Below are 22936 nucleotides of genomic sequence, written 5' to 3' on the forward strand. Positions count from 1 at the left end.
GTTGAAACTCAAGCAAGACCACATAACCATGATTCTAATCATGTCGTACTGGTCGTGGCAGATATCCTCGCACTGAGAATGTCTCTAAGAAGTTCTGCCCAGGAGGGAAGGGTTAGGACAGCTGTTGTAGTTGGTGATTCAATCATTAGGTATATAGATACCTGGGTGACTGGTGAATGTGAGGATCGCCTAGTCACTTGCCTGCCTGGTGTGAAGGTGGTGGGCCTCACATGTCACCTATACAGGATTTTAGATAGTGCTGGGGAGGAACCAGATGTCTTGGTACTTGTGGGTACCAGTGACATAGGAAAATGTGGGAGGAAGGTTCTGGAAGCCAAATTTAGGCTCTTAGGTAGAAAGCTGAAGTCCAGATCCTCCAGGGTCATGTTTTCAGAGATGCTCCCCATTCCACGCGCAGGACTTAAAAAGCAGGCAGAACTCCGAAGTGTCTATGCGTGGTTGAGACGATGGTGCAGGGATGGGGGATTTAGATTTGTTAGGAACTGTATGACATTTTGGGAAGGGGGAGACTGTTCCGGAAGAATGGGCTCCACCTTAACCGGGATGGAACCAGGCTGCAGGCGCTAACTTTTAAAAATGAGAGCGAGCAGCTTTTAAACTAGAATGGGGGGGGGGGGGGGGGGGAGCCAACAGTCTCCCAGGAGCACGTGGTTCTGTGTGGAGTATCCTTGAAGGATACTATTGAAACCTGACATTTAGGGAATACCAGTAAAAAGGTTTCAACAATGATTAAAGTAAGCCAGGTGTGTTTAATGAGAGAGCAGGATAAAGGATGCACGTTATCTCCTTCAACTTCTAAGCAGCTTGTAGATCAAAGGAAAAAAACACAATTTGAAGTGCCTGTATACAAATGCTAGAACCCTAAAAAATAAGATGGGAGAGTTAATATATAGCACTAAATGATGAGGTAGATATTTATTATTTATTTATTTTATTGATTTATTTTTTTGTTACATTTGTACCCTGCGCTTTCCCACTCATGGCAGGCTCAATGCAGCTTACATGGGGCAATGGAGAGTTAAGTGACTTGCCCAGAGTCACAAGGAGCTGCCTGTGCTTGAAGTCGGAATTGAACTCAGTTCCTCAGTTTCCCAGGACCAAAGTCCACCACCCTAACCACTAGGCCCTATTGCATTTGTATCCCACCTTTCCCCCACCTATTTGCAGGCTCAAAGTGGCTTACATAGTTTTGTTAACACAATTATTCTTGGATGTCAGGTACAATTATTGTTGTACAGAGATTAGTTAAGGGAAGAAGTAGAGAGTAGAAGGGAGGCATTTATTAGGTGTAGTGAACGGTAGGCATCTCAGAGACTTGGTGGAAAGAGGACAATCAATGGGACACTGTTAACAGGTTGCAAATTGTATTGCAATGATAGGATCATATTGGGGGGGGGGGGGGGGGGGGGTCCGCTTTATGTTAGAGGGAATTGAGTCGAATAAAATAAACATTCTACATGACACAGCGTGGAATCATTATGGATAGAAATTCCATAGTAGTAGTAGTAGTGAAGGGAAGGAGTATTCTTGTAGGGCTGTACTACTGCCTGCCGGGACAGAACGAACAGACGGATGAAGAAATGTTTACAGAGATTAGGAAAGCTGGCAAATTGGGCAATACTATAATAATGGGTGATTTCAATTACCACGCTATAAAGAATCTGTAGAATTCACAATTGCCAATCACAACAAGGTTCAAAAGATAAACCTTGCTTTCTCTACCTCACCACCTCTCCCTCCACTAGTCCGTTCCCCTCTCTCTCCTTCCCCTCATTCCCTTTCCTCCTTTCCTGAAGTTACTATTGAGGAAACTACACTTCTCCTTTCTTCCTCAAAATGTACCACCTGTTCCTCTGATCCCATTCCCACCCACCTTCTTAATGCCATCTCTCCTGCTCTTATTCCTTTTATCTGTCATATTCTCAACCTCTCACTTTCCACTGCGACTGTCCCTGCTGCCTTTAAACATGCTGTGGTCACACCTCTCCTTAAGAAGCCTTCACTCGACCCTACTTGTCCCTCTAATTACCGACCCATCTCCCTCCTTCCTTTTCTCTCCAAATTACTTGAGCGTGCTGTTCATCGCCGCTGCCTTGATTTTCTCTCCTCACATGCTATTCTTGACCCACTACAATCTGGTTTTCGCCCTCTCCACTCAACTGAAACTGCGCTTACTAAAGTCTCCAATGACCTATTACTGGCTAAATCCAGAGGTCAATATTCCATCCTCATTCTTCTTGATCTTTCCGCTGCTTTTGACACTGTCGATCACAGCATACTTCTCGATACCCTGTCCTCACTTGGATTCCAGGGCTCTGTCCTTTCCTGGTTCTCTTCCTACCTCTCCCTGCGCACCTTTAGTGTTCACTCTGGTGGATCCTCTTCTACTTCTATCCCTCTGCCTGTCGGCGTACCTCAGGGTTCTGTTCTTGGTCCCCTCCTCTTTTCTATCTACACTTCTTCCCTTGGTTCATTAATCTCATCCCATGGCTTTTCCTACCATCTCTATGCTGATGACTCCCAAATCTACCTTTCTACCCCTGATATCTCACCTTGCATTCAAACCAAAGTTTCAGCGTGCTTGTCTGACATTGCTGTCTGGATGTCTCAACGCCACCTGAAATTAAATATGTCCAAAACCGAGCTTCTCATTTTCCCCCCCAAACCCACCTCCCCGCTCCCCCCGTTTTCTATTTCTGTTGATGGCTCTCTCATTCTCCCTGTCTCCTCAGCTCGAAACCTTGGGGTCATCTTTGACTCTTCTCTCTCCTTCTCTGCTCATATCCAGCATATCCTGTCGTTTCTTTCTTTACAACATCTGTAAAATCCGCCCCTTTCTTTCCAAGCACTCTACCAAAACCCTCATCCACACTCTTGTCACCTCTCGTTTAGACTACTGCAATCTGCTTCTTGCTGGCCTCCCACTTAGTCACCTCTCCCCTCTCCAGTCTGTTCAAAACTCTGCTGCCCGTCTCATCTTCCGCCAGGGTCGCTTTACTCATACTACCCCTCTCCTCAAGACCCTTCACTGGCTCCCTATCCGTTTTCGCATCCTGTTCAAACTTCTTCTACTAACCTATAAATGTACTCTACTCTGCTTCTCCCCAGTATCTCTCCACACTCGTCCTTCCCTACACCCCTTCCCGTGCACTCCGCTCCATGGATAAATCCTTATCTGTTCCCTTCTCCACTACTGCCAACTCCAGACTTCGTGCCTTCTGTCTCGCTGCACCCTACACCTGGAATAAACTTCCTGAGCCCCTACGTCTTGCCCCATCCTTGGCCACCTTTAAATCTAGACTGAAAGCCCACCTCTTTAACATTGCTTTTGACTCGTAACCACTCGCCTCCACCTACCCTCCTCTCTTCCTTCCCGTTCACATTAATTGATTTGATTTGCTTACTTTATTTATTTTTTGTCTCTTAGATTGTAAGCTCTTTGAGCAGGGACTGTCTTTCTTCTATGTTTGTGCAGCGCTGCGTATGCCTTGTAGCGCTATAGAAATGCTAAATAGTAGTAGAAAACTTCTACAGTGTTATTCTGTATCTTAAGGGATATCATCTATCTTACCAATAACAAAAAGTGGAGAAAAGACTTCAGAGGAAACTGGAGACGCACCTACTTGTAAGGCCAAGCCTTCATAAACGTAGGAGGTCCCTCATAATCATTAGTCATTAAAAAAAAAAAACTCCTCTTACTTGAAATTGTAACAAAATGACGACAATCCTTTAACAGATACAGAATATAGCATAAGCTTAGAAAGTATATAAAAAGATGTTGCCCATCAGTGTAAACTCATTACTTATCTTGGAAATATCATCTGTCCTCATTCTTGACCATAATTCATTTTGTAAATCCCGACAGGGGTTCCCTGCTGCATCAGAGGAAAGCCTCAAAAATTTTATCCAAGATAGCAAAATTGCAACAATCACAAAAACTTTCCACTTGTGGCACTCTCAAAATGGTGAATGACACCAAAGATGCCTTCACTTTTAGGGCTTCCAAATATGTGGGAAAGTCCAATGTCCTGACATCATAACCCAATTTTGTCATAGAAAAGCTTTCCATTCTATCGCAATGCTCAGACCGTGAGGGGTAACAGTTTGTAACACAAAAATCCATCGCTGTTCATGTTGACAGAGTATACGTCTTATGTCCCCTCTACGCTCTGCGACACTCAACAGTTCTAACACTGTGAACTGAATATCAGAAAAGGAGTGTTGTTTATCCAAAAAGTGCACAGCCAAAGGTTCGTTCAGCTTCTTAGCTTGTATACAATGTTTGTGTTCTATCAGTCGTGTGTTCAAAGCTCTGGACGTCTGTCCTATGTAGTATAATTTACACGGACATTCAATTAAATAACAGGGGACAACATTCGACATGCAGTACATGTTCCGTATGTATGGTGATTGAGTCGAATCAATTTTTTCACACCCATATGGATAAAGTGTATCCTTTACAATCTTACACCACTTGTTCTCCAGCGAACGTGATTTATTTAATTGAATGGCCGTGCAAATTATACTACATAGGACAGATGTCCAGAGCTTTGAAAACACGGCCGATAGAGCATAGACTGCATACAAGCTAAGAAGCTGAATGAACCTTTGGCTGTGCACTTTTTGGATAAACAACACTCCTTTTCTGGTATTCGATGCATAGTGTTGGAACAGTTGAGTGTCACAGAGCGTAGAGGGAACATAAGATACATACTTCGTCAACATGAACAGTGATGGATTTTTACGTTACGAACTGTTATACCTCAAGGTCTGAACATTACGATAGAATGGAAAGCTTTTCTATGACAGAATTGGGTTTTGACGTTAGGACGTCTGACGTTCCCACGTATTTGGAAGCTCTAAAAGTGAAAGCGTCTTTTGGTGCCATTCGCCATTTTGAGAGTGCCATAAGTGGAAAGTTTTTGTGATTGTTGCTATTTGGGATAAAATTTGTGAGCCTTTTCCCCTGATGCAGCCTATAATGGTGAAACAGGGAACACCTGTCGGGATTTACAGGCTATATCGTTAATGGGACAGAAACCACATTTAAAAGCACAATACCAAGAAAATACCTTACTGAGGAAGAGCATACTGTTGGCACAGCTTGTGCCTGTAATGAGTTCTATGCTCTCTTTTGGTATATACAGCCTTTTCCCCCCAAAATAGGACCCAGAATGATTTTACGTATGATTCTCTTGCAGATAAGATGGAGAATGGTGATGCTGACAGCAGCGTAGACCTTCAGATATCTTCACATCTAGCTCAAATGCCTATAGAAACCACCGTACCCAACCAAGGACAAAATTTATGGTATAGTAATAATGCTCCTTTGAGACTATTAGAAAAAACTTTATAGTGAATACCTTAGCTTCTGAGTGAAAGAACCAAGTGTTAAACTCCTTCAGCATACTCGGTCAATGTATCAGTGGATGATATACCTTGGTCAGATCATCACATAATTTTTTTTGTGGCCAGTTGCAGCTCAGTAAAAGAGTCTCAAGATGTTTAGGTTTTATGTGGTACTTAGGACCTTAAACTTTAAAGAATGAATGGATTCCTTTCTTGTTGAATCTTGGGACTCTAACTCTAGCTGAAGCCACTAATATTTATGAACATAGTAACATAGTAGATGATGGCAGATAGACCTGTGCATCCAGTCTGCCCAATAAGATAAACTCACAGCATAAGGTATGATGTGATACTACATATGCGTATTTGATTTGTCCTTGCCATTTTCAGGGCACACACCTTAGTCTGCCTGCACTGGCCTTGTTCTCCAACTTTTGAAGTTGTCATCGAAACCCCACTCCAGCTCATTGAAATCTGTCCAGCCACGATCAGGGCACAGACTGTAGAAGTCTGCTCAGCACTGGCTTTACTTCTCAATTATTGGTGTTTCCACCTAATCATCGCTAAGCTTGTTCGGTTCCATGCCTTCTAAACAAGATTCCTTTGTGTTTATCCCACACATTTTTGAATTCCGTTACTGTTTTCATATCCACCACCTCTTTCGGGAGGGCATTCCAGGTATTTACCATCCTCTCTGTGAAAAAGTACTTTCTGATATTCTTTGCAACCTCAATTCATGTCCTCTAGTTCTACTATCTTCCTGTCTCTGGAAAAGGTTTGTTTATAGATTAATGCCTTTTAAGTATTTGAATGTATCATGTCACTCCTCTCTCTCCTTTCCTCCACGGTATACATGTTCATGTCCTCAAGTCTTTCCTCATACGTCTTGTGACACAAACCCCCATATCATTTTTGTCGCTTTTCTCTGAACTGCTTCAAATCTTCAGTAATAAAATAGCTCTGTGTACCCATAAGTTCCTTCATAAGGTAGTGTCAGATTCCCGTCTTAACCGGTCAGTAGCTCTGCCAACCTTTTTACCTAAGCCTCATACTATAAAGGCAAAAGCCTTGTATTTGGAGTGGACTAAAGCTTATAGAAAGTCCATCCAGCTTTTCTTTTGACCCTAACAGGATGGGGGTGCTCACCAGCAAATGCCTTTGGTGAATTTTTTCAAATGTATTAAATAACCTGGGCTAACTTCATTCAAGAGCTCATAATGTTCAAGCTATGGTGATGCTGATAGCCTGCTTGAGGTCAGCCTCTAGAAGAGATTTGCAGAGCTGCAACTTGGACTTCAATCCGTACATTCACTTTTCACTACTATCTAGATTGAGACTCCTGATGTGACAGATTTGATTAAGAGAGAATCCTTCAGAATTTTGGTGTTTGGAATCCAGCTCTGATGCCCTTAGGCCCATTTCTTCCAGTTCTGGTCTACTGCCTTTAAAAAAAAAAATTAAAACTGCTAAAAAAGACTTCATGCCAACTAAAAATATTATGGATGTTTGCTGGTTGTAATGGTGCTGGCTTTTACTTCTATTTTTCTGTCCAAGGCAACCTGTGGCTTTTACTTCCTATTTCTTTCTCTGTCCAAAGCAACCTATATCTAGGGAGTCCCCATGTATGAGAAACAGAAAAATGAATATTCGCTTACCTTGCTTGTTCTTGAAGAAACTGTTACTTGGGTGGTGTTCAAGAACAGCAGAGTAATAGTCTTCACAACCTGCATTTCTTTTCCAAAGATCTGAATTCTAAAAGCTAGCAAGGGGGTCCTGCACAAGAGTGGCAGGTGAGAAGAGGTGTGCATCCGTGGTGAGGTTTTATCAAAAGTGTGCAGGTTCCATCAGATGACATCACCCATATTTGAGGATTCTTATTCTGCTGTTCCTGGAGAACATTTGCTATAGGTAAATTGTTTTCTGCTAACATGGATTATTCCTTCATGAAAAGGTATTGTTTTCTCTTCTGTTTCCTGCAGACCCCATGTAGTGGTCTGACTTCAGAGGTCCACACAGGGCATGGATTAGGAACCGCTGGTCTTATTTAATGAACCATACCTTTGTGTTTAAATTTCAGTAATTGTTCCAGCTGTTTATAAAAAGTTGGATTTGGAGGGTTCAACCAACTCCTGGATTAAACAGTTTTTTTACAGTGTTAAATGATTATATTTTTGACACTGCTTCATTTAGCCCTATTACTAGAATTCTCCGAGGACAAGCAGGCTGCTTGTTCTCACTGATGGGTGACGTCCACGGCAGCCCCTCCAATCGGAAACTTCACTAGCAAAGTCCTTTGCTAGCCCTCGCGCGCCCGCGCGCACCGCGCATGCGCGGCCGTCTTCCCGCCCGAAACCGGCTCGAGCCGGCCAGTCTTCTTTTGTCCGCACTCGGTACGGTCGTGTTTTCGCCGTGTCGAGCCCCGGAAAGTCGACCTCGCGCGTCCAATTTGTTTTGAACGTGTTTTTTTCCTTCGGGAAAGCTTTGTCCTAGTCGGGAAGTGCTCCGGAAACCCCCCGCCGGGTTTCGTGTAAATCCTCCCCGTACTTCCAGCTTTTTTGCCCCGGTAAGTTTTCTTTCGTCGTCGGGGTAGGCCTCTTTTCGGCCTCGGTCGAGATTTTTTCTCCCTCTAAATTTGGTGCTTCAAATTTCGCCATTTCGGCTTTTGATTTCGCCGGCGTGATTTTTCCGCCCATGACATCGAAGCCTTCCAGCGGCTTCAAGAAGTGCACCCAGTGCGCCCGGGTTATCTCGCTCACTGATCGACACTCGTCGTGTCTTCAGTGTCTGGGGGCCGAGCACCGCCCTCAGAACTGCAGTCTGTGTTCCCTGCTTCAAAGGCGGACTCAGGTAGCGAGACTAGCCCAGTGGAACGTGTTGTTCTCGGGCTCTTCGTCGGCATCGGCACCGGGATCTTCGAGTGCATCGACGTCGTCAGCGTCCAGACCATCTTCCTCGGCCGCCCCTGCATCGAGTGCATCGAGGCATCGGGCCTCTGCATCGGCGCCGAGACATCGGATAGCTGCATCGACGTCGGTGGTACCAGGACCTCGTCTGCTGATGTCGTCGGACGGTGGTGCATCGGGTGGAGTGCAGGTGAGGGCTGTCCATTCCCCTGCTGGTGGCGGTGAGCCCTCGGGTGGGTCTCCGCCTACCCTGAGGGCTCCTGCGGTACAGCCCCCCCGAGATCGACCTTCTTCAGTCTCGGCCCCGAGGAAGCGACGGATGGATTCGACGTCCTCCTCGTCGGTGCCGGGGAGCTCCGGTGACATGCTTCGGAAGAAATCGAAGAAGCATCGACACCGGTCTCCTCCCCGTGTCGGCACCGAGAGCTCTGGGTCGCCGAGGGATTCGGCACCCAGCAGGCATTGGCACCGAGAGGACCGCTCACCCTCTGTTCAGGAGGTGTCGATGCGCTCCGCTCTGGACAGCCCGGAACAGCCTCCACGCCCGGAACAGGTACTGACGTCGACGCCTGCATCGACCTCTCAGCCTTTCTCTGCAGCCGCTCTAAACGAGAGCCTCCGGGCCGTTCTCCCAGAGATTCTGGGAGAGCTGTTGCGCCCTACCCCTCCGGTACCGGCGGTGCTTGCGCCACCGGTACCGTCGAGCGTGGCGCCGGCTGGCCCATCGCCCAGGTTGAGGTCCCCGACGTCGGTACCGCGTGCGGTACCGACCGCGGCCACCTCCCAGGAAGGCTCCCCGACTACGTCGGCGGAGGGAGCTTCGCCGATGCGGGCGAGGGAGTCTACCTCTCGACGCCCCCATCGTGGACGGGGTTCCACGGAGTCGAGCAGGGCGAGGTTGCAGACACAGGTCCGTGAACTTGTGTCTGACACCGAGGGTGAGGCCTCGTGGGAGGAAGAGGAAGATCCCAGATATTTCTCTGACGAGGAGTCTGAGGGTCTTCCGTCTGATCCCACTCCCTCTCCTGAGAGACAGCTTTCTCCTCCCGAGAGTCTGTCTTTTGCCTCCTTTGTCCGGGAGATGTCTACGGCCATCCCCTTCCCGGTGGTTGTGGAGGACGAGCCCAGGGCTGAAATGTTTGAGCTCCTGGACTATCCTTCTCCACCTAAGGAAGCGTCCACTGTTCCCTTGCACCATGTCCTGAAGAAGACATTGCTTGCGAACTGGACCAAGCCATTAACTAATCCCCACATTCCCAAGAAGATAGAGTCCCAGTACCGGATCCATGGGGACCCAGAGCTGATGCGCACTCAGTTGCCTCATGACTCTGGAGTTGTGGATTTGGCCCTAAAGAAGGCTAAGAGTTCTAGGGAACATGCTTCGGCGCCCCCGGGCAAGGACGCTAGAACCTTAGACTCCTTTGGGAGGAAGGCCTACCATTCCTCTATGCTCGTGTCCAAGATCCAGTCTTACCAGCTCTACACGAGCATACACATGCGGAATAATGTGCGGCAGTTGGCGGGCTTGGTTGATGCTCTTCCCCCTGAGCAAGCCAAGCCTTTTCAGGAGGTGGTCAGGCAGCTGAAGGCGTGCAGAAAATTCCTGGCCAGAGGAGTTTATGACACTTTTGATGTTGCGTCCAGGGCCGCTGCTCAAGGTGTGGTGATGCGCAGGCTCTCATGGCTGCGTGCCGCCGACCTGGAGAATAGAATCCAGCAGCGGATTGCGGACTTGCCTTGCCGTGCGGATAACATTTTTGGCGAAAAAGTCGAGCAGGTGGTAGAGTCTCTCCACCAGCGGGACACCGCATTCGACAAGTTCGCCCGCCGGCAGCCTTCAGCTTCTACCTCTACAGGTAGACGATTTTTCGGGGGAAGGAAGACTGTTCCCTATACTTCTGGCAAGCGTAGGTACAATCCTCCTTCCCGACAGCCTGCGGCCCAGGCTAAGCCCCAGCGCGCTCGCTCTCGTCAGCAGCGTGCGAATCAGCAAGGCCCCGCGGCTCCCCAGCAAAAGCAAGGGGCGAGCTTTTGACTGGCTCCAGCAGAGCATAGCCGACATCCAAGTGTCAGTGCCGGGCGACCTGCCTGTCGGAGGGAGGTTGAAAGCTTTTCACCAAAGGTGGCCTCTCATAACCTCCGATCAGTGGGTTCTCCAAATAGTCCGGCAAGGATACACCCTCAATTTGGCCTCTCAACCTCCAAATTGTCCACCGGGAGCTCAGTCCTACAGCTTCCAGCACAAGCAGGTACTTGCAGAGGAACTCTCCGCCCTTCTCAGCGCCAATGCGGTCGAGCCCGTGCCATCCGGGCAAGAAGGGCTGGGGTTCTATTCCAGGTACTTCCTTGTGGAAAAGAAAACAGGGGGGATGCGTCCCATCCTAGACCTAAGGGCCCTGAACAAATATCTCGTAAAAGAAAAGTTCAGGATGCTTTCCCTGGGCACCCTTCTCCCCATGATTCAGCAAAACGATTGGCTATGCTCTCTGGACTTGAAGGATGCCTACACACACATCCCGATACTGCCAGCTCACAGACAGTATCTGCGATTTCAGCTGGGCGCACGCCACTTCCAGTACTGTGTGCTACCCTTTGGGCTCGCCTCTGCGCCCAGGGTGTTCATAAAGTGCCTAGCTGTGGTAGCAGCGGCGCTTCGCAGGCTGGGAGTGCACGTGTTCCCATATCTCGACGATTGGCTGGTGAAGAACACATCCGAGGCAGGAGCCCTGCAGTCCATGCAGATGACTATTCGCCTCCTGGAGCTACTGGGGTTTGTGATAAATTACCCAAAGTCCCATCTTCTCCCAGTGCAGAAACTCGAATTCATCGGAGCCCTGCTGGATTCTCGGACGGCTCGCGCCTATCTCCCAGAGGCGAGGGCCAACAACTTGTTGTCCCTCGTCTCGCGGGTGCGAGCGTCCCAGCAGATCACAGCTCGGCAGATGTTGAGATTGCTGGGCCACATGGCTTCCACAGTTCATGTGACTCCCATGGCCCGCCTTCACATGAGATCTGCTCAATGGACCCTAGCCTCCCAGTGGTATCAGGCCGCCGGGGGTCTAGAGGACGTGATCCACCTGTCCACGAGTTTTCTCGAATCCCTGTATTGGTGGACGATTTGCTCCAATTTGACTCTGGGACGTCCCTTCCAAATTCCTCAGCCTCAAAAAGTGCTGACCACGGATGCGTCTCTCCTGGGATGGGGAGCTCATGTCGATGGGCTTCACACCCAAGGAAGGTGGTCCCTCCAAGAAAGCGATCTACAGATCAATCTTCTGGAGTTGCGAGCGATCTGGAACGCTCTGAAGGCTTTCAGAGATCGGCTGTCCCACCAAATTATCCAAATTCAGACAGACAATCAGGTTGCCATGTACTATGTCAACAAGCAGGGGGGCACCGGATCTCGCCCCCTGTGTCAGGAAGCCGTCAGCATGTGGCTCTGGGCTCGCCGTCAAGGCATGGTGCTCCAAGCCACATATCTGGCAGGCGTAAACAACAGTCTGGCCGACAGGTTGAGCAGGATTATGCAACCTCACGAGTGGTCGCTCAATTCCCGTGTGGTGCGACAGATCTTCCAGGCGTGGGGCACCCCCCTGGTGGATCTCTTCGCATCTCAAGTGAACCACAAGGTCCCTCAGTTCTGTTCCAGGCTTCAGGCCCACGGCAGACTGGCGCCGGATGCCTTCCTCCTGGATTGGGGGGAAGGTCTGCTGTATGCTTATCCTCCCATTCCTCTGGTGGGGAAGACTTTGTTGAAACTCAAGCAAGACCGAGGCACCATGATTCTGATTGCTCCCTTTTGGCCGCGTCAGATCTGGTTCCCTCTTCTTCTGGAGTTATCCTCCGAAGAACCGTGGAGATTGGAGTGTTTTCCGACCCTCATCACGCAGGACGAAGGGGCTCTTCTGCATCCCAACCTCCAGTCCCTGGCTCTCACGGCCTGGATGTTGAGGGCGTAGACTTTGCCTCTTTGGGTCTGCCAGAGGGTGTCTCCCGCATCTTGCTTGCTTCCAGGAAAGACTCCACTAAGAGAAGTTACTTCTTTCATTGGAGGAGGTTTGCCGTCTGGTGTGACAGCAAGGCCCTAGATCCTCGCTCTTGTCCTACACAGACCCTGCTTGAATACCTTCTCCACTTGTCTGAGTCTGGTCTGAAGACCAACTCCGTAAGGGTTCACCTTAGTGCAATCAGTGCATACCATTACCAAGTGGAAGGTAAGCCGATCTCAGGACAGCCTTTAGTTGTTCGCTTCATGAGAGGTTTGCTTTTGTCAAAGCCCCCTGTCAAGCCTCCTACAGTGTCATGGGATCTCAATGTCGTTCTCACCCAGCTGATGAGACCTCCTTTCGAGCCACTGAATTCCTGCCATCCGAAGTACTTGACCTGGAAGGTCATTTTCTTGGTGGCAGTTACCTCGGCTCGTAGAGTCAGTGAGCTTCAGGCCCTGGTAGCCCAGGCCCCTTACACCAAATTTCATCACAACAGAGTAGTCCTCCGCACTCACCCTAAGTTTCTGCCAAAGGTTGTGTCGGAGTTCCATCTGAACCAGTCAATTGTCTTGCCAACATTCTTTCCCCGTCCTCATTCCTGCCCTGCTGAACGTCAGCTGCACACATTGGACTGCAAGAGAGCATTGGCCTTCTATCTGGAGCGGACACAGCCCCACAGACAGTCCGCCCAATTGTTTGTTTCTTTTGATCCCAACAAGAGGGGAGTGGCTGTAGGGAAACGCACCATATCCAATTGGCTAGCAGATTGCATTTCCTTCACTTACGCCCAGGCTGGGCTGGCTCTTGAGGGTCATGTCACGGCTCATAATGTTAGAGCCATGGCAGCGTCGGTAGCCCACTTGAAGTCAGCCACCATGGAGGAAATTTGCAAAGCTGCGACGTGGTCATCTGTCCACACATTCACATCTCATTACTGCCTGCAGCAGGATACCCGACGTGACAGTCGGTTCGGGCAGTCAGTTCTTCAGAACCTGTTTGGGCTTTAGGATCCAACTCCACCCCCCGAGGGCCCTGTTTGTTCTGTTCCAGGCTACACTCTCAGTTAGTTGGTAAATTTTTTAGGTCAATCTCAGTTATGTCCTCGCCGTTGCGAGGCCCCATTGACCAATGTTGTTGTTTTGAGTGAGCCTGGGGGCTAGGGATACCCCATCAGTGAGAACAAGCAGCCTGCTTGTCCTCGGAGAAAGCGAATGCTACATACCTGTAGAAGGTATTCTCCGAGGACAGCAGGCTGATTGTTCTCACAAACCCGCCCGCCTCCCCTTTGGAGTTGTGTCTTCCCTTGAAGTGTATTGTCTTGCTACATACTGGACTGGCCGGCTCGAGCCGGTTTCGGGCGGGAAGACGGCCGCGCATGCGCGGTGCGCGCGGGCGCGCGAGGGCTAGCAAAGGACTTTGCTAGTGAAGTTTCCGATTGGAGGGGCTGCCGTGGACGTCACCCATCAGTGAGAACAATCAGCCTGCTGTCCTCGGAGAATACCTTCTACAGGTATGTAGCATTCGCTTTCAGTTTCATTGATTTGTATTCATGCATATATTTAGTTTTGATTATGCTGTTAAAATGTTTGTTCTTGATACTGTCTCTCTCTGTGGCACAATCAAAGCAGTTTACACATTACATAAGGTACTTCCTGTGTCCCTAGTGGCCTCACAGTCAGTTTTTGTACCTGGTGCGATGGAAGGTTAAGTGACTTTCCTAGGATCACAAGGAGCTGCAGTGGGAATTGAACCCAATTCCCCTGTGCTAACAATTAGGTGGCTATTCCTGCTGTAAACACCACCTTGGGTGAATCTCTTCTTAAAAGTGGTTAATAAATTCCCCCCACCACCACCCAAAGAAAAAAAAGTTTTCACATTCTTCTGTGTGTTGAATTACTATTAAAACAGTGGTTTATCTAATATGTTCAACATTTTGAGAAATAAGGTTTTCTGGGGAGCCATAGTATCCACAAGAAATGCACCTTTTCAGCTGCACATATATAATGCGTGCACACCATCCTTTAGATGGGTTTTCATCTAGTTTTATACTTGTGCAGTGTGAGCTGACTACTTTGCTATCTGAAGCAGATGTGTGGAACCTACCTATCTGTTTAGTCTGTGATGTGGTATGGACATTTGTCAAAATATGAGCTTCAACTATGGCATACATGACTATGTGACTGGTCTCTGCAAAGATGTGCATAATAAGTTGGCATATGCATCTTGTACTGGGAGGTACGCTATTTGGTGAGAAGATTAGAGAATGGATACAAATAAGGATCACTGTACCACCTTGTAGCGTCTTTCTGCTGCAATGATGTGTATCATCGTTTAGATGAATTAGCACAGCCCGGTATACAAGAGGTGTCTCGTATTTTTTTTTTTTTTTTTTTTTTTGCATTTTTAACCCTTTTCCAGGCAACTGCATCAGGTTCTGCAACCATCTTTGAGCTCTAGCATAAGTTGCCATTATTTAACCCAAATAACGTTATCCTTTTTATTGTATTATGTAATACATGCCCTGTGCTAGCTGTATGGGGTTGGATGGAAGTTTTTGTTTTCCCTTGATGAATAGTTTAAAATAAGACTTCTGGGGACTCAGCATTGTCAAATCTGAATCCACCTTTAGATTTCTAACATTGCCTCCCAAAAGATCCCTGACTTGAGTTCATTCTTCTGTTCTAAAGCATTATAATTTAACTTGTTCCAGACAGGGTAAGAATCGGGGGCTCTTCCATGTATTTTCTTATCTCTCCCCCCCCCCCCCCCCCCCCAGGAAAATTGGAGTACTGCACCCTATCTTGTAACTTAGTTGTTAAAGGTTTTCACTGCGGAGAAGTCAATGAACACACTCCCTTTCATCCTCCCTTACTTGGTTAAATGGGGCTGGCTGCATGGGCTGGATCTCAAGGATGCCCATATACATACTAATTCATCTCAAATACAGCAGTATTCTATGCAAGCCAACCGTTACCGGTCCCGGCTTTGTGACAGATCATGTGCACAGTAGGAACTTTTAGTATTTCCTTTCCTTGATCATTAGCTACTGGCAGCTTCATCAAGGGATTTAGCCATCTCAGTGATATGATAAAGCCAAGTTTTGAAGGACATGGATTATCAGTGATCTAGTGTTATCTACTGTGCATGTTATGATGATAGCCACCAAGAATGGTAGATTGAGTGGTGTATAAATTTTTAAATACATAATTTCATCCATAAGACTTAATACAGACCAAGCTACAACTTTCCTTTTGCAGACAGAATGACAAAGCTAATGCACTATGTTCAAAAGGGTCAGCGTTCCTTATGAGTCACAGCCAAAATCTACCCATAGACATTTGTTCGTGGTCTCTCTTCCATGTTGCACCTTTTTGAATCTCCTCAGAATGAGAACCACAATAGGACATCAGTGTATATAGTCTCTATTCCAGTTTGTCTTCACTTGTTGCAGAAGTGCTCAAAGGTCTCCCCTTCATACCTCTGGAGTCATTTCATGTTAACCAGAGCTGCATCTAACATTACATTATAAAATTTCTTATGTTACGCAAACACCTGTTAGCGTTCTACGTGGATCACAATATCAAAAATAACCAGACATATCCTAGCAATTAACAAAAAATTATCCAACTACATCTAGTATCTATTCAAACATTCAGAAATTTTCTGGAAACAAAAGTTTTTAATAACTTTCTAAAGATAAAATAATTCCTTCTTTCTCTAATGTGAATGGGAAGAGAATTCCAGATTGTTGGAGCCTGGTATGCAGATTCTGTTCAGTTTACTAGGATTAGGAAAATGAAGTTGCGAGCAGTCTCAGACTTTTGTTGAAATATTATTCCTCTCCGTTAAATAGGAATGGGCCAAATCATAAAGGGACCTAAAAACTAGCATACAGCATACCTAAATAACTTGAGGAGCTCGAACAAAAACTGGAAGACTTTTGCAAATCAATTTTTTAGACTTGAGAGAGATCTTGCTCAATTCACATAATCACTTATCTCCTTTTGTGGACAATTGGTGCTTATTCACACAGACAAGCAGATGGCAATATATCAATAGCAAAGAAGTATAGAGACCCTCCAGTTATTCTGAGAAGTAGCACGAGTTTGGGTTTTTGATTTACAATCACATAGCAATCCAAGCCACTTAAATATTGGGGAATCAAAACCAAGCTCAACAGAGTTATTCTGTAGTGTTTGAGGATCCAGAGAGCATTCCAAAGGATGAAGAACATTTTTCAGAAATGGAGCATTCCTCATATTGACCTTTTTTGCCAGCAGCAAAAACGGAGCTGTTCTTCTATTTAACGCATGTGTTTCCAGATCGCCTAGTACAGGGTGCAGTATAGAGAATGACGCGGGGACAAAGTTTGTCCCCGTCCCCGCGAACACTGTCCCCATCCCCACCCCATCCCTGCAAACTCTGTCATAACATGGTAACATAGTAAATGATGGCAGATAAAGACCTGTATGGTCCATCCAGTCTGCCCAACAAGATAAACTCATTTTACATGGTATGTGATACTTTATATGTATACCAGAGTTTGATTTGTTCTTGCCTTTCTCAGGGCACAGACCGTAGAAGTCTGTCCAGTACTGTTCTTGTACTAAGTTCTGAAGCTAACATCGAAGCCCCTTAAAATTTACACTCCAGCCCCCATTCATATCTATTCAGTCAAGATCAGGGCGTAGACTGTAGAAGTCTGCCCGGCTCCCGTTTTTTTTCCCAATTACCGGCGTCGCCACCCAATCTCCGCTAAGATTCCTTGGATCCATTCCTTTTAAACAGGATTCCTTTGTGTTTATCTTATGCATGTTTGAATTCCATTACTGTTTTCATCTCCACCACCTCCCGCATGAGGGCATTCCACATATCCACCACCCTCTCAGTGAAAAAATACTTCCTGACATTAGTCCTGAGTGTGCCCCCCTTCCACCTCAATTCATATCCTCTAGTTCTACCGCCTTCCCGTCTCCGGAAAATGTTTGTTTGTGGATTAATACCTTTCAAATATTTGAACGTCTGTATCATATCACCCCTGTTTCTCTTTTCCTCCAAGGTATACATGTTCAGGTCAGCAAGTCTCTCATACGGTTTGCAACGCAAATCCCATACCATTTTCATAGCTTTTCTTTGCACCGCTTTGTCTTTTTACATCTTTATCAAGATGCAGTCTCCAAAACTGAACACAATACTCCAAGTGGGGCTTCACCAATGACTTGTAGAGGGGCATCAACACCTCCTTTCTTCTGCTGGTTATGCCCCTCTTTACGCAGCCTAGCATCCTTCTGGCCACGGCCGTCACCTTGTCGTATTTTCTTCACCTTCAGATCCTCCGACACCAACACCCCAAGGTCTCTCTCCTGAGTTGAGCTTACTAATCTCTCCCCTCCTATCCGGTATCTCTCTTTTGGGTTTCCGCACCCCAAGTGCATCATTCTACACTTCTTGGCATTAAATGTCCCCATCCATAGAAGCCTCAACAGTTGATTTTATATTTAAATCTTTTTATTACAATATAAAAATGAGCAATAATAAAAAAAAAATAGAAGATACATCCCCCCATCTTCCCTCCCTCCTTCCCTGCTTTCACCAATTGATCCCCTCCCTGACCCACTACAAGAAACACCTTTCCTTGCTTCCATTCAGTAAATATGAAGCACACCCTGTACTCTTAAGCTAGTGTTCTCTGTTCTGTTTTTTAAATCCGTGATGAATTGTAAGTCATCCCCAATTTCGGGATTCAGTTGAGCTCTCCTTTCTTCCACTGTTCTTCCTGCAATAGAAAATGTCGTCTCCGAAGGTGTGCTGGTAGCAGGAATGCACAGGATCCACCGTGCAAGTTTTGCTAGTTTTGGCCAGCACTTTCCCTTATTTTTCCAAAATGATAAAACATCATTGTCATCATCATCATCGGTCGAATATAAATGTCAAATTTGTGAACAGCCTTCCGAGAAGACGTTCCATAAAAGTCGCTTAGAAAACTAATGCTGACATCCATCTTCCTTTGTTTGGAGGGGCCCAGACTCTTCCACAGATGCAACACTTTCTGAAAGTGTGGATCATGGAAGATCCTGAGATGTTGATGGACTTGTCTTCCATTTCAACTTCAAGCTGCTGGTATAACCTTCTCAAAGATTCTGTTGCCTTTATTTTAACATCCTCGGTGAAGATAATTGAATTGTCTTTCAGACATGGGTGTAGAAGGCAAGCAACGTTTGTGTAGTGGATGAATTCGAAAATAAGTCTCAATAAGGTTTTGGAAGTGCTCCTTCATGCTGGCTATAATGAATGAATCAGTTGCTGTAAAATTCAGATGCTTCAACAACTGGGCACAGGTTGGAAGGATATTGCAGATTGTAGGGATTTGATCAGCAGACAATACTTTTGTTGCTGTATCAAAGACAGACAAGAGGCAAATGATGTAATTTAACATGGCTTCATTCAAATCCAAAAGCAGCTTCTGCAGTTTTTTTATCATTGAATTCAGCTTCCAGTTGTTTAAGATGTGTTAAGTTTTTATTAATTGAGTCTAGCATTGTATAGATGCTGTTCCATCTAGTTGGAACAGCCTGTTTAAGGCTAGTCTCAAGCTTCTGATGCATTCTTGAATGCTTGACATGTGTGACAATGTCTTTTGAAATCTTTATCAGACCACTTACTTCTGCTGCTGCTGCAGAATCAGAGGCAGAGCCATCATCCTTCAGTCCATGAACTAATACAAGGTTCAAGTTATGGCCAGCACATGATATCCACTGCTGATCCTTGAATGCAGCCTTCACATTAGCTCCATTGTCAGTCACATATATATTGTCCTGCCGGTGAGCCCCAAACTCTTCTAAAATGTCCTTTACTGTGGATCTGATATTTGTTGCAGTGTGTTTTTCTAGCAGAGTTCTGGTGGCAAGGATTCTTGAGTTAAGATGATAATTTGAATCTATATACTGTACAGTAACTGTTATGGTATCCCAGTACCATCTTCAGTCCACAGATCAGTTGTTACACCAAATTCTTTTGCAACAGATCAGACCAATGCTGCTTTTTCCTTGCCAGCAATAGCACAGATATGCCTAGACACTGTTCTGGCAGAGGGGAGTATCTGATCTGTAGAAAGCTGACCATATTTTGCGCCATTTAAAACCAGCTTCTTAGCAAGATGAATGAAGCCAATACCTTCGACCATAGAGAAAGGCCTGATGTCCATGGCACGCATTGAGGCAACTGCGTCAGTAACTTCTGCTTTCACTATTGCTGGCACGGTCATTCTGAGTTCATCTTGACTCACTTTTTGTAAGAAGTCCCTGATGTTTTTTGTGCGCATAATATTCTTTTGCACATAACTTGCTGCATGCGCTTTCAGACCACTAGTCCCATCACGTGACTTCCATTTCAACGCTGTCTTGCACACATGGTGAAACCACTGTTTTGACCATCCACATGGATAACAATGAAGGACTTCCACATTGCACTATCTCCATCATTTTCAATAAAAGACAATCTCACTTTTTTTTACGAATTAGAGCTTGTACCATTGTTTTATCCATGACTACAGTTAATCTAAAAAATAAAAATAAAAGCACACTGTTGACCAGTGAGTGAATGACCAGATTTAAAAAAACAAAACAAAACAAGTAGAGGAAGTGACGTTATCGCCAGAGATAGATGCCTGAATTCAGAGCTCTGTCGGGGTGGTGGAGAAATTTGCGATTTTCCCAGTCTCCCCGGTTCCGAGCGCAGAATAATTGTAGCCAGATAGAGGAGAACTGATGGCGACATGGAAGAGGCTGGAGAAGTTTAAGTATGCGGCGGACCAGAGAGGAAGTGGCGAGCTCGAGCCGCACCCTGCACAAGATGCACGGCAAAATGGCCGTTGCTGATTCGGGATTGGAGACGGAGGGCCCAGCGGAACAACAGGAAAGCGACACTGAGCTTACCAAACAAGAGGTAGCTCGGTGGTTTAAAGCTCTGAAAGCCAAAATGTCGGTAGTAAGGAAAACATTAAAGGAGGCTGTTACGGACATTCAGAAAGAGATGAGAGAGAGAGACAACAGAGTTGAACAGGTGGAAGAAACGCTGGAACATGTGGAGGGAGAAGTTCAGTAGCTCCGGTCCCAACTTAAAACTATGAGAGCAGAGAAAGCAGATCTTACAAAATACCTCCAGCAATCCAATTTTCGATACCGATGGGTCTTTCCATTTGGACTTCAGTTCACAGTTGTGGGTCAAACCCGACGGGTGGTTACGCTTGGAGAAGCATAGAAAGTTCTGAAACAGCTGGGCTGCAAAAACTTGCCCTCAGAGCTACCTGGGGGAGCCTCTAACATAACAGCATCAGTAAAGATGGAGTCATCTTGGCAAAAGGCGAGACCCAGAAAAGAGACCTCACCTCAAATACCAGCAAAGGACAGAGTGCCCCGAAGGGAAGTATGAGAGAACTCTGGGTTAAAAGTTTGTGCTGCCTAAACGCAAAGGTGGTAAACTAGTTTGGCTATGAATTATGAAGGAGGGAGGGAAAAGATGTTGCTTTCAATGTTTAATGTACTGTTGGTTTATAATTGAATAATGGGGAAATGTTTTATGGTTAGGGGACGAAGGAGACTGGGAAATATGGGGCAAGGAGGAAAGAGGGAAGTCTGCTCTGACGAGGAGTTATTTCCTAGGGACACAAGCTGGCGGATAATAGACCTGCTCAGCAAAAGGGAGGGGGAGATTGGGGGGAAGGGGGAAAAGGGTCTGAACCTGGGGTCCTGGAATGTTAATGGGTTGAATTCCCAGAAAAAAACATAGTTTGGTACACCGAGAGCTGCAGAGAAATCATTGGGATATTATACTATTACAGGAAACTCATATTAGATGCAGAGATGCTCACTTACTAAAGCATAGGGCATACAGTGAGTGCATAACACACTTCAATAAACGAGAGGGTAAGGTGGGTGGATTAGTAATTTACATTCGCAGAGGGATACCATTTGTGATAGAGGATGTCTACAGAGATGATATGGAATGATGTATGGCTTTTCGGGGACTCTCCTATGGGAAGGCAGTGACTATTGTTAATGTATATGCGCCCAATTCGGGGCAGGGAGAGTTTTTTGCTCAAGTTATGGAAGAGCTTTTCCAGTTCCAAAAAGGGAGGAGGATATTCGGAGGGTACTTTAATATGTGGATGACATCTATGGATCACTCAAAAGGGATAAATACTACACATATAGCCCACTGTAAACAATTAAAGTCCCTTACCTCCAAATTAGATTTAGTGGAGGTTTAGAGGCTTAAGCATCTGGATCAGAGGGCCTATACATTTTTTCTCACTCTCAGAATTCCTACACGAGGATAGATATGATATGGTGCAGTCGTCAATTATGGGAACATGTAATTGATTCAGAAATTGGCTCCATCTCCATATCAGACCATGCTCCAGTGGAAATTGGGTTGTGAAAGGATTGAGGGAGGAGGGGGCGCCAATTGTTTTTGAGGTTAAATGAGTTAGTGCTGGGTGACAAAGAGGTGTTCGATGACATCCGTAGAGTTATTCGAAATTATTGTATACTTAATGATACAGGGGAGGTTACAGATGGGACACTGTGGAATGCGATGAAAGCAGTGGTGCGGGGGCTTCTTATCAAGTGGGGCACTAGAAGAAAGCATGATCGGGAGGCAAGGGAATTAGAGTTGAGAGCAAGGTTAGTGTATCTGGAACATCGGCATCAAGAGGGTGGTTCAGGAGCAGATTTGCAAGAAGTACGACAATGTCATCTAGAACTTGATAAGTTACAGGTGGAGAGGGTGGAATTTATGAGGAAGTGCCTCCAACAAAAATATTTTGAATTTGGCAATAAATCGGGAAGGATGCTAGCTAATTTTCTGCGACATTGACAGCGGGCCTCTACTATCACAAAAATTAAAAGGTTGGGAGACCAGATGTATTACAGAGATAAAGATATTAGAGATCAATTTGCTAAATTCTATCAAGCTCTGTATAGTAGTGAGCTTGGAGTAGAGACAGATGAGGCCCGAAAGAGCTTAGGTCGGTTATGTTTACCACAGTTGCCCAGTGCGGATCGAAAGAAGCTAGAGGCCCCATTCCACCTTGATGAAATTCAGCAGGCTATAAAAGGGCTCAAGGGAGGGAAGGTAGCTGGCCTTGATGGCTACTCTAAGTTCTGTAAAACTTTTGCAGGGGAGGTTGGGCCATTGCTGACGAGGGTGGGGAATGCTTGCTTTAAGGGCCAATCACTACCAACTAGCATGCATGAAGCAGGGATCTCGTTAATATTGAAACCAGGGAAAGATCCAGGTTTATGTGACTCATACCAGCCGATTTCATTGATAAATCTAGATGTAAAATTTTATCCAAGGTGCTGGCGGTCAGGTTAGGTGGGATTATGCCTAAACAAATTCACTCAGATCAATCTGGATTTGTTGCAGGCAGGCAAGTGGCTGACAGTATTCGCTGCATGCTGCATGTCATCTGGGGGGCCCAACAGAGGGCAATCCCGGTCGCTTTATTGAGCACAGATGCGGAAAAAGCTTTCGATAGGGTGGAATGGCCCTATCTGTGGGAGGTACTGGATCATATGGGGTTTGGCACAGGTCTAATAGGGCGGCTAAAAAGGTTATATGAGAGGCCGACAGCGAGGCTTAAAGTTAATGGGGGGATACACGTCAGCTTTT

At 46.2% G+C, this 22936-nt stretch overlaps 1 protein-coding gene across 1 annotated transcript in view; it reads left to right on the forward strand.

The window, feature by feature from the left end:
- The window catches only part of BAZ1B (bromodomain adjacent to zinc finger domain 1B), a 428988-nt gene that overhangs the window by 150444 nt on the left and 255608 nt on the right, over positions 1–22936 (forward strand). The window contains exon 9 of the mRNA XM_030186030.1: positions 5223–5331. Coding sequence (XP_030041890.1) covers positions 5223–5331 — 109 coding nt within the window. The remainder of the gene's footprint in view (positions 1–5222; positions 5332–22936) is intronic.

This window comes from Microcaecilia unicolor, chromosome 13, assembly GCF_901765095.1.
Source record: "Microcaecilia unicolor chromosome 13, aMicUni1.1, whole genome shotgun sequence".
Classification (NCBI taxonomy): Eukaryota; Metazoa; Chordata; class Amphibia; order Gymnophiona; family Siphonopidae; genus Microcaecilia; species Microcaecilia unicolor.